The sequence below is a fragment of the Caretta caretta genome, chromosome 20 (assembly GCF_965140235.1).
Source record: "Caretta caretta isolate rCarCar2 chromosome 20, rCarCar1.hap1, whole genome shotgun sequence".
Classification (NCBI taxonomy): Eukaryota; Metazoa; Chordata; order Testudines; family Cheloniidae; genus Caretta; species Caretta caretta.
The window spans coordinates 15,359,778-15,371,412 of NC_134225.1; the positions used below are offsets into that span (position 1 = coordinate 15,359,778).

An 11,635-nucleotide genomic window follows, 5' to 3' on the forward strand; every position below is an offset into this window, starting at 1 on the left:
GGAAAGACAGATGGGGGGGAAGGCATGGACTCCCAATGAGATACGTTAATGGGCGGGGCTTAGGCTGCCTTAGCCAGTAGACTGCCGCAGTGGGGTAGGTCCAGGATTTCCACCACCAATGAGATGTGTCTGTCGTTCGTGACTATCCAATCGGATGTGAGGGGGTGTGACCCGACCCCCTTCATCCAATGGGAGCGCGCGGCGGGCGGAGCCCTAAGGGGGGCGGTGGAGTGAGGCGGCGACTCGCTCGTCATTCAGCCCTTTCTGTATCGGCGCCTGACGGAGGAAGCATCGCGCGCGCAGCAGTCTGAGACGGAGGCCTGCACCCCCCTCCACCCGCCGCCATGTCCAAGTCCGAGGTGAGCCCAGCCCCAGGACGCCGGCCGCCATCTTCTCCACGCGGCCTTCCCCTGGCCCTGCTGCTCCGGTGGCTCTTTTCTGATTTCGGGGCCTCTTAGGCTTCGGTCTAACTTGCGAGGCCCCTGCTTGCGCTTGCGGCGGTCCGTATGCTACGCGGGCGCTCTCGAGGGCGGGGAGGCCCCCCCAACTTTCGCGCGTGCGCGGCCCTCCTCTCGCCCCCTGTGGGCGGCCCTTTCGCGCATGCGTGGCGGAGACCAGTTTCTGGGTGTGGGCCCTCCCGCGCTCCGAGCCCTCGTGCCTGCGCCCGTCTTTGTGCAGAACCAGATCCGAGCTATGGCGGGCGGCCGAGCGGCGCGTGGCGGACATCGTGTGCGCGTGCGTGTCTGCTCGGCTCGCCCTTCTCCCGCGCTAGGCGCCTGGGCCGTGCAGGATACGAGGCCTCGTGGGGGGGTAGGCCCGGTGATCAGTGCACAGGGAGGCTGGCCCCCTCTTTCTCAGTGCTCAGCAGCTTGAGGGGCCGGAGCTGTGGCTAGCCTGGAAGCCACTGTGTAATGGGGGTGGCTTTTCCCCCTACTGCTAGGCTATTTTGATCCCTTTGTGGGGAAGGGAATTCCTGCTGCCCTAGTCTAGATCAGTGCTCCCTTGGGTGGGGGAGAACGGGTATTGTTAGCTCCAGGAGGCTGTTTATCTTGTTCCCATCTCATGGCTTGTTCTTCCTCTCTAGTCCCCTAAGGAACCCGAGCAGCTGCGCAAGCTCTTCATCGGTGGCCTGAGCTTCGAGACAACAGATGAGAGTCTCCGTGGCCACTTCGAGCAGTGGGGCACACTCACTGATTGCGTGGTGAGTGCCTTGGTCCCAGCGCCATAGCTGAAGCACTCTAGGGCTTTTGGGCAGGACAGCTGTGTTACAGTAACTTAGCAGCCTTCCAAAATACTTTTTGTCAAACGGAGTAAAAACATTTCCTTGAGGGGAGTAGGAAGGGAGCAAATAAACTTATATGTATTTGATATTAAAACTCAGAAATGGGTGAAGGAATCTCATTCTGTGGCATTACTGGTTTTTGATGAAATAGGGAGAAATGAAGAATTTTGTTTTTACTTACCAGTTAAGAGTCCTTAAATCACTATTCCTAGATAGTGGAATAGTACGGAATTGGTCTAGTTGCATACTTAGTGTTGCTCTGAAGGGTTCACTGTACATAAGGATGGCCATATTGTGTCAGAACAGTGGTCCATCTAGCCCAGTATCCTATCTTCCAACAGTGGCTGATGTCAAATGCTAGTTTAGAGGGAATTAACGGAAGTGGGCAATTGTTGAATAATCCATTTTGTCATCCAGTCCCAGCTTCTGGCAGTCAAAGGTTTTCAGTAACTTGTAGGACAAAACCAATGCTAGATAATAACCTTAGATGTTCCTTTGTTCTCATCTGTATGCCACTTTGCTTGTTTCACATTATCTACTTCGGTCACTAATGGAGATGTCATTTCTAGGTAATGAGAGATCCAAATACCAAGCGCTCCAGGGGCTTTGGGTTTGTTACATACTCTACAGTAGAAGAGGTTGATGCTGCCATGAATGCTAGACCACACAAAGTTGATGGCAGAGTTGTTGAACCAAAGAGGGCTGTATCCAGAGAGGTATGAATTAATGTTTAATCTAATCATGACGTTTCTGTAGCCTTAAATTGGCTGTTCACGCACTGGTGATAGTGTTAAATGGTCCTGTGTGGTTGTGTAGGGGGTGGGATGAGGTTATTGTGAGTATGGTGTGGCTATAATCAAGGGTTTAAACTGAGAAGAATAGCTCCTGTCCTCTTCATGGGTTGGGGAAGCAGCCACTCCCCACACACAGAACTCCCCCTACATTAATCACGCTGGCTGTAACTGCCAATGCACTGGTGACAGCAAGAACATGTGCCGCCCCTCCCGCCCCCCAAAAAAGGACATTAGTCAATGGCATAGATCGGGGTGGGCTGATTTAATCCGGCCCTCGAGCTCCAGCTGGGAAGCGGGGTCGAGGTCCTCTCCGTGTGCGAGTGCCGCAGCTCCTGGGCGCAGTGGCATGTCCCCCCTCCAGCTCGTTTGTGCAGAATCAGCCAGGGGGCTCTGCTCTGTCCCCGCAGCTCCCATTGACTGCAAACTGGCCAATGGGAGCTGCAGGGCAGGGCTGCCGTGCTCCACCGATAAGCGGGAGTGGAGACATGCCGCTGCTTCCAGGAGCTGGTTGAGATAAGGGCTGCCCAGAGCCTGCACCCCTGAGTCCTTCCCATGCCCCAGCCCTGATTCCCCTCAATCCCAGCCCGGAGCACCCTCCTGCATGCCCCACCCTGGAGCCCACACTTCCAGCTGGAGCCCACATACCCCCAGCCCAGGGCCCCCTCCCACACCCTGAACTCCTCATTTCTGGCCCAACCCCAGAGCCCGCACCCCCTCCTGCACCCTAGCCCCAATTTCTTGAGCATTCGTGGCCCGCCAAACAATTTCCATACCCAGATGTGGCCCTCGGGCCAAAATGTTTGTCCAAGTTTGGCATAGATGGTACTGAAATTCTTAAAGCAGAACCATGCCATTAGTCACTACAATTGATTATGAAGGGGGACAAAATTTCAGCTGTGCACTAGCCTTTAACTTCTGTTCGCAGTCATAGTGTACAACTACCACAATTCTGAGTGTTGGCTTTCTTTGTTTGAGCTATCGGAGCCTTGCTGTTCAGACCAGTGTTTGTGGTGTCCTAAATTCATACATCTCAGATAATACTTCATATTGCTCTATTCTGTCCTGCATAGGACTCTCAGAGGCCTGGAGCTCACCTTACAGTGAAGAAAATCTTTGTTGGTGGGATTAAGGAAGACACAGAGGAGCACCACCTGAGAGACTACTTTGAACAGTATGGCAAAATCGAAGTGATTGAGATCATGACAGACCGTGGCAGTGGCAAGAAGAGAGGTTTTGCGTTTGTCACCTTTGATGACCACGACTCTGTGGACAAGATTGTTAGTAAGTATCCCAGCGAGTCTGTTACACAAAACTCTGCAAACCAGTGAAGAATTTATAGTATTTGAAGGGGAATTGTCCTTGGCTTAAAATCAGGACGCAATTGTGGATGTAACAGTTAATAACAACCTAGTAATGTCTGATTCTTCCCTTTCAGTTCAGAAGTATCACACTGTGAATGGCCACAACTGCGAAGTGAGGAAAGCACTTTCAAAGCAAGAAATGGCCAGCGCTTCATCCAGCCAGAGAGGTGAGTGCCAGTTTCTGTAAATCAGTTTGAAATTAATCCAAATGGCCCCTTGATAATTAGCTGTGCCATTCACAAACACTACTCTCTCTTCTAGGTCGCAGTGGCTCTGGGAACTTCAGTGGTGGCGGCCGTGGAGGTGGATTTGGTGGAAATGACAACTTTAACCGTGGCAGCAACTTCAGTGGTCGTGGTAAGTGACTTGAGGGGTAATTCTGACTAAAATTAAAAGGATACTGTCAGGCTAACAAAACTAAAGTTTTAGCCCATAGGTTAACACACCTGCTGCTGCAGTTCTGGCTATTGATTTTACTTGTTGATTTGGACGTTGGACTAAGTGCAATTCTCCTTTCTTCGCTCTTGGCGTTCTAACATAGTACAAGGGCTCATTCAGACAGACCTTGGAATCCCTGATTCCTTGCAACAGTCTCCATCAATTTATACAGCTGCTTCATTCTGTAAAACTGGCTTACAAAACCGTGTGCCCTGGGCGCCATCACCTGACAGTTTCCCTTCCTGGATAGACTGAACACAAAGGTTTGTTCTTTTCAGGTGGGTTTGGTGGCAGCCGCGGTGGTGGCTATGGAGGCAGTGGAGACGGCTATAATGGATTTAGCAATGAGGGTAAGGCCAAAGCATAACTTTACTGACATGTCAGCGGCCAGGTTGCCTTGTTTCCAGGCTCAAAGGTGCTACGCCCATGAAGAAGGACTGGTGACATGAGGAAAGTGACTGACTAAACTACAATCCCTTGGCCTGGTGGATGGCTGATACAAACTGACTACAGCATGGACCCAACTGGATCCATCCAGATAGAATAATTATTGTGTTAAGCATGTCACATTGATTGGTTACAAATATATTGATTTACCAAAGTGCATGCTGTGATCAGTTCTTTGGGGAGTTTCTAATTCCATCAGTGGACTGTGGGTTGTGAAATGCTGGAATTCAGCAGTCTTGTGTTTTTATTTTGTAGGTTATGGTGGCGGCGGCGGTGGTGGGCCTAGCTACTCTGGAGGAAGCAGAGGCTATGGTGGCAGTGGCAACTATGACGGCTATAACAACGGAGGTGGTGGCTTTGGCAGCGGCAGTGGAGGTAAGTATCCCCCCACTGTCACTAGGGGACCTTGCCCAGAAGTGGACTATTTGGCTTTCAGACAGCAATGCCAGTTCTTTCTGCTCTGCTACAGTTCCATGACAAAAGCCTTCATTACTAGTAGACTGACATGGGGCATAACTTCCTACGCTAGGTGAACCTCCCCATTATCACATGGTGTGTTGTACCTCCTGTTTCCCAAAATTCCGTTCTGTGTCGTCTCCACCCTTGGGCCAGCTCTCTCCCTCCCCTGCCATGTTGCAGAGGTAAGAGAACGTCCTCACTCTTGAGGCTGCCTTTGAGTTCTCAAAATCAAGCTGCAAAAACTGCCCTGCAAAGTGTACTGTTGCTGAGAAAGGTATTACAGATCACAGTCTTCCCATTGCTTGTTCCACTCCTTAGGAAGCAGTTTTGGAGGTGGTGGAAACTACAATGACTTTGGCAGTTACAACAACCAATCTTCAAACTTTGGCCCTATGAAAGGAGGGAACTTTGGAGGCAGGAGCTCTGGTCCGTACAGCAGTGGTGGTGAGTCTCAGAATGAGGGGTCCGTCCTTGTAAAGGGGAGTAGGCGTGAGAGAAGCCTAAGCCAATATCACGATGCCACACTTGTGGTAAAAGCTTAAAATCTACCTGCCTAGTTGTCTGCCACAATTAATTGAGATCCCAGACTTTGTGGATCCTCCCCTTAGGCTGGGGGAGGTCCTTTAGCAGTGGGCAGGCTTCCACCCTCCCACTTGCAGGTTCCCAAGAGGGCCTACAATTATCTAGCTTTAACCACAGGAACAGTCACTAGCCCACAGTTAAAAAGCTTTTCTCCTGACATGAAAATATCCTTGTCCATTTAACCTCTCACAGACTGCTATAATCATAATAAATCAAATGTAATTCTAGCTGAGTATTACAACTTGAATATCTAACAGGAACAAATTCATGCTTCAGAATATGCTTATATTGCAGACATTCAAACATACAATTGGGATCAAAAGCAGTCCTTTGCAATTTTGGCTTACCTGAATCTAATCCTCTGCCCTACCTTACAGTCAGGTTTGCCAAACCCTCAGTCTTTGTGTTTGCTATAACACAGGGGTTCTCAAACTGGGGGTTGAGACCCCTCAGGGGGTCGCAAGATTATTACATCGCAAACTGTCAGCCTCCACCCCAAACCCTGCTTTGCCTCCAGCATGTATAATGGTGTTAAATATATAAAAAGTGTTTTTAATTTATAGGGGGGGTCGCACTCGGAGGCTTGCTATCTGAAAGGGGTCACCAGAACAAAAGTTTGAAAACCACTGCTATAACGCCGTCTCCAATTGCTCTCTCAGGTGGCTACGGTGGCTCCAGTAGTGGCGGTAGTTATGGCGGTGGGAGACGGTTTTAACTACCAGGTAAGCATCTGGACGTTGCACCTCTCAGTCAAACATATCATGCTAGTGAATCCGTAATAGTAACTAATGTAGCTGAGCAAGTACACAGTAAAAAGACTTAATTTCAGTAAAATGTGGTTGTTTAAGCTAATATTCCAATCAGCTATCTGTGGGAACGAACTTGCTATTGGATTGTAGCCTTGAGTCTCAATGTGTTTAGATTAACAACTTTATTCCATATTATTCAACAGGAAACAAAGCTTAGCAGGAGAGGAGAGCCAGAGAAGGGACAGGGAAGCTACAGGTTACAACAGTTGTGAACTCAGCCAAACACAGTTGTGGCAGGGTGTAGCTGCTACATGAAGACATGTGTTAGACAAACTCTCCTTTGCAAACATAAGGACTGTATTTGTGACTAATTGTATAACAGGTTATTTTAGTTTCTGTTCTGTGGAAAGTGCAAAGCATTCCAATAAGGGTTTTTATGTAGAATTTATTTTATTTTTTTCCGCACCCATGCTGTTGATTGCTAATTGTAATAGACTGATCATGACGCTGAATAAATGTGTCTTTTTTTAAATGTGCTGTGTAAGTTAGTCTGATATAAGTCAATTGAATGCCATCCTAGCTATATGAATGTAGCAGTACCTGCATGTAACTAGACCAGGTATAGCTCAGCAATAGTCCACTGCAGTGTCGCTGGGCAGGAACAGTCATTTGTGGGCCATGTCAGGCCTCCTGGGCTGGGTCCTGAATACTAATGCCAGAGGATGGGTGCATTAGCAAACGTTACAGCTGTAACCACCAATGGAATCTGTAGATTTCGGTGTGCTGTCTCCGTGTAACCCTTGTAGACAGAATTTGGGTATCCTGTACTCCAGCTGCCGCAGATGCAGCTGTTGGTGAATTACAGCTGCAAAGTCTGCTAGTGTAGATGGGTCCAGAGACTGTCTTACAGCAACCAAAAGGGGCTAATTCTTTGCATGGTGTATATGCCCATGTAAACCCTTTCTCACCAAACAAGATTAACTTGCCTGAACAAAGTATATCAGGATCCTGCTCTATACAAGAACAAAAGTCAGTTGATGTTGAGTAGCTTAGGCTGTAAATTGAGTGTAATGGACCAGTCCCTGCCAGCCAAAACTTCCCATAAAACTGTCCCTGGGTTATCTCACAAAGTTAGGGACATTAACTCTCATTGGTATGGATCTTCTATCCAGTTAACCAAACCCTAATGGCTGACAGAGGTGGGAACTAAAACTCCTTTCCTACTTTTGGAAAAGGAAGAGCAATGCTAAAACCCTCTAGCAGTGGGGGTGGGGGGGTCTAGTTCTGCTGAGAAGCACACCCCGAATTCACAGCAAGCAGCAGGAGATACTAATGGAGGCCAGTCTAGTGGCCGTGAAATCTTACTTGTGTAATGATAAAGGAAAGCTGAGTGCATCCAGGGTTACTTTGAAAGCAAGCTGCACTTTTGTTTCTCGCAAAGCTATCCAGTTCAGATGCCTATGTTAAATGTTTCCACCAGCTAGACAGTGGCATCGTGACCATAGGTGGATCAGCTTGGGCCTCATGCTGGGAAAGTTGCATTGCATTTTTCTTTAACACAAGTGCTCAGCAAAGGGGTTGATTCTCAAATACAGCTTCCAGCTTTGAGAAACAGTTGCAGTTTCTCAGACTGCTGAAACCAAACTCTAATCTCTGCCTCTTCTAAGCACTGAGTGGGTTCTGCAGAAGTTGTCTGAATGGTAGCCTCTTGATATCTGAGGCATTTTCTGACTGATGCAGTGTGATTCCATTGCAGTTTTAAACCTGTGTATAAACATAGCCATTCAACTGCTGTAACTGAATCTCCCTTTTTTGTTTTTAAACTGGTTGGTAACTAACTGTGCCTCAGCCTGTTTTAAAGGGGAACTGCAGAGGAAGAAGCTGACCTTAGGGGATAGCCCCAAAATGTAAACCAGCTTCTTCTGCTCCTCATTAGGAATATCAGATCTTTGCTGGTGTGTATGAGAGGGCTGGAGATGAGGTGGGATGAACAAGCTTCCCCAGCCCTGTAATTTGACGAACATTAAAATCTTACTGCCTGTGTTTTAAAGGTTTAAATTCCAACTGCTGAAGTAGTTGGGATAAAAACTCTGAACTGGCACCCCTTCTTCCGTTCTAAGCTTCCAGCGCAGTGAAGACCTGAGTTTTCTGATGTAAATGAGTATAAAATCTACATTTTGCAGTTCCTGTCTTATGCAAACTGCTGCTTCCTCCAGCTGCCTAAAAGCATAGCTTTAGTTTCCTTCTGTGTGCTGCATTGCAGAACATGGGAGTCATTGCAGAGCTCTCAGTTCTTCTACTGGCATTTCAAATCAGAAGGCATTCACTGGTGATCTCAATCCTTTGATAAAGAGCAACTTAGCCCCATGGTAACTGTTTGAAGCAGGCCTCTGTCTAAATCGTGTTGGCATATTTCTAACCGATCTCTTCAGTTGAATGATTATGAAGTGTATTAATGTGGAATGCAAAAAAAAAAAGTTTTAGTTCCATTGGGTTTTATGTGGCTGAGTTTGCAATAGCAGGTGGATCCTAAACTTATAGAGGGAGACGAGACCTCAGGATTCATGGAGTATACTCTTGGCATGGCTTGATAACGTTGAGGACATGGTAGCATACCACAACAGAGGAAGGCACTCCAAGAGCCAAGAACTAAGTAGCTTAAAGATCCAGGAGACATGCAGATGTTGAGCTACTAGGAGCTGCTAGCAAGCATAGCACGAATGGCTTCGAGTTCAGACACTTCTACAGCTGAGAGAGAGTAGACACTTGTGTGTGGAGTCCAGTGTACACAGATAAGCCAGGTGCAGGCTCTGCACTCTAGGAGGGAGTGGAGTATCAGTGACCATCGAAGGAGGCAGACAAGAGTAAAGATCCTTGCTCTTAGGACTAGCAGTCAGATCCAGAAGGCAAGGTTTTATTACTGTGCTTGTAGGTAAGAACAGATTTTACTTATGTCCGTATGGTTTTTCCTGAAATTAATTTGTCGAGTACTTTGCTAAAGCTTTGTATAATGAACCCAAGTAGTCAGGCTAGCTGTCTTGAAATCTACAAGATGGGCTGCTTTTTTAAACTCGCCCAGTGCTGTAAGCGCAAGCACCAGATGGCTGGAATATAGTGACTTTAAATTACTTGGTCACTGGCCTGAAAATAATGCTCACCCACCTATTTTGGCACGTTCATTCTCAAGTCACCGCCTCTCATTCTATTGCCATTATTATTGGAGCTGCTTAATGTTTACCCACTTGCTTAGCACTGCAGTCCAGGTGCTATAAACTGCCTTAGTGCGCTGTCTGTGCCTTTCAGAGGGCACTCAAATTGGCCAGTAGTTAACTCTTTAAATTGCAATGGGGTGGTCATGCAGGGTAGCTTTTAAATGTACTGGAAAGCAGCTATGCTGGAGAATCTAATGTGTGCCTTCACTTTTGTAGGAGGAAATGCCCAGTGCTAAGCCTGCCCTCTAAACTAGAGGACTCCGTGTACGTCTGCAGTGGCTGCTTTAAAAGGTGAGAACTGTTGTGGGGGTTTCTCATTGTAGGCCACTCTGTTTATGACTGCTGATAATGCCTGGTGTCTTCTCTTCATGGCTCTAGTATGCTTTGTTGGGAAAACTACCTCTTTGGGCCTGGGGTAGATTTCAACCCTCAAACAGGAATAAGGGATGCTTTGTCTAATGTGAAACAATTTAGAAGCCCACACAAGAAACAGACCTACTAGTGATCCCAAATGACTTGTGGTAATGTCTGCCCTCTACTCATGTGCTCTCTCACTTCCTTGCAATACTTTCTCTTATCTAGCCGGAAGCCCAGTTGATGTCTCCGTGGAGAGTCGCAGAGCTGCTGTGTAGCTGTGTTCACTCGTTCATATTGGAACGCATCTTTTTAAATAAAGATTTTATTTTTTTTAAAATAAAGCTAGTGTGGCTGAAAGTTTTATTGTATTGCAGTAGCACCCGAAGCCTCCATCTTGAGTTAGTACTCCATTGTGTAAGGTGTTGTACAGATGCACAACAAAAACCGTCCCTGCCCCAACAAGCTTACGTTCTAAGTATGAAACGAGACAAGGTCAATCAATACAGAAAAGAGGAAGCAATAAGGCAGTACTGGTCAACATGAGACAATGGATTTAGCACAGTAGCTGCTTCACTACTGTTAAGATTTTGTAAACAAGGGAAAGACTGTGAGGTGCCCCTCCCAAGCAGGATGGGCAGCATGGGGGGATGGGGGAAGAATGGCTTGGCTGAAATTGACACATGGGTGATGAAAGGCTGCCATCATTAGGCAGTCAGAGGTGGAAGCTGTCATCTCCATATTGAATGAGATGATGGCCAGAGAGGTAGGCTGTGAGTGGCCAAGGAAGTGAAGGCAAGTGGTTTGTTTGTTGTGAGAGAAAATGGGGAGCTAGTGGAAGGATGCAGAGGTGAGATACGGTCAAAGCAACAAGCTACAACAATGACTTTTATAGCAGCATTTTGAATGGATGTGAGCAGGCTGAGATTGCATTCGTCAAGGCCCCATAAAAGGATGTTGCAGTAATTGAGGTGCAAGATGAGAACTTGGATATGAATTTTGCTGTGTGGATAGAGAGGAAAGTTCTTCTCTTACACAGCAAGAATCAGCAGAATGTGAGGCTCTAGAGAGGGCTGAGGTGAAGATGATACCCAGGTTATGGGCTTGAGTGACAGGGAGGTCTGTCTTGTTCACGCTAACCTTAGGCCTTGTGGGACACCAATGAGATCTTGGACATGTTAGTTTGGACAGCAGACATCTGGCGTAGAGAGGTAGGTCTGCGAATCATCCATATGGAGGTGTTACTTGTGGATGAGATTGTGTGGAGCAGGAAGAGAGGGGCACCAAGAATGCTGCCTTAGGAACCCCCATAGAAAGCTGAGGGGGGTGAGGAGAATCCTCCAAACCTTCTGAAGGAGTGATTAGAGAGGTAGGAGAAGACTCTCACAAAAGCCAAGTGAAGACAAGATATTGAGAAGAGCAGTCAGTGTTGATGAGGCTGGGGCATTGGTTCTCAGTTTAGGCTTGGAAAAGGTCATGTTACCTTTGACAGGGTAACAAGCCTTGTAGATAGGGGGGACGTGGCAGATGTGGTATATCTTGATCAGGGTTGGAAGGGACCTCAGGAGGTCATCTAGTCCAACCCCCTGCTCAAAGCAGGACCAATCCCCAACTAAATCATCCCAGCCAGGGCTTTGTCAAGCCTGACCTTAAAAACTTCTAAGGAAGGACATTCCACCACCTCCCTAGGTAACCCATTCCAGTGCTTCACCACCCTCCTAGTTAAAAGGTTTTTCCTAATATCCACCTAAACCTCCCCCACTGCAATTTGAGACCATTACTCAGTCATTCCCAGAGAGTAGTTATCGGTGGTTCACACTCTTGCTGGAAGGGCATAACGAGCGTGGTCCCTCAGGGAGTCAGTTCTGGAGCTGATTTCATTCAATATCTTCATCAATGATTTAGATAATGGCACAGAGAGTACACTTTCAAAGTTTCAGAGTAACAGCCATGTTAG

General features: G+C 47.4%; 1 protein-coding gene across 7 annotated transcripts; it reads left to right on the forward strand.

Annotated features, from left to right (window-relative positions):
- Positions 1–221: 221 nt before the first annotated feature.
- HNRNPA1 (heterogeneous nuclear ribonucleoprotein A1) lies at positions 222–10,022 on the forward strand. Of its 7 annotated transcripts, none has more exons than XR_007354074.1 (12): positions 586–735; positions 1,085–1,201; positions 1,852–1,998; positions 3,147–3,357; positions 3,512–3,604; positions 3,699–3,794; positions 4,154–4,225; positions 4,578–4,697; positions 5,100–5,225; positions 5,927–6,085; positions 9,541–9,615; positions 9,907–10,022. XR_007354074.1 is itself a non-coding variant. In XM_048832127.2 (11 exons), exons 1-10 carry the CDS (start codon positions 345–347, stop codon positions 6,076–6,078), a joined length of 1,149 nt encoding a protein of 382 aa, XP_048688084.1. In that variant the 5' UTR covers positions 222–344; the 3' UTR covers positions 6,079–6,085; positions 6,316–6,644. The 7 variants fall into 7 exon arrangements, 5 of the variants coding, with proteins under 5 accessions (XP_048688084.1, XP_048688085.1, XP_048688080.1 ...); XR_007354075.1 differs by having other exon boundaries at positions 6,023–6,085; XM_048832127.2 differs by lacking the exons at positions 586–735; positions 9,541–9,615; positions 9,907–10,022 and adding exons at positions 222–359; positions 6,316–6,644.
- The last annotated feature ends 1,613 nt before the right edge of the window (positions 10,023–11,635 follow it).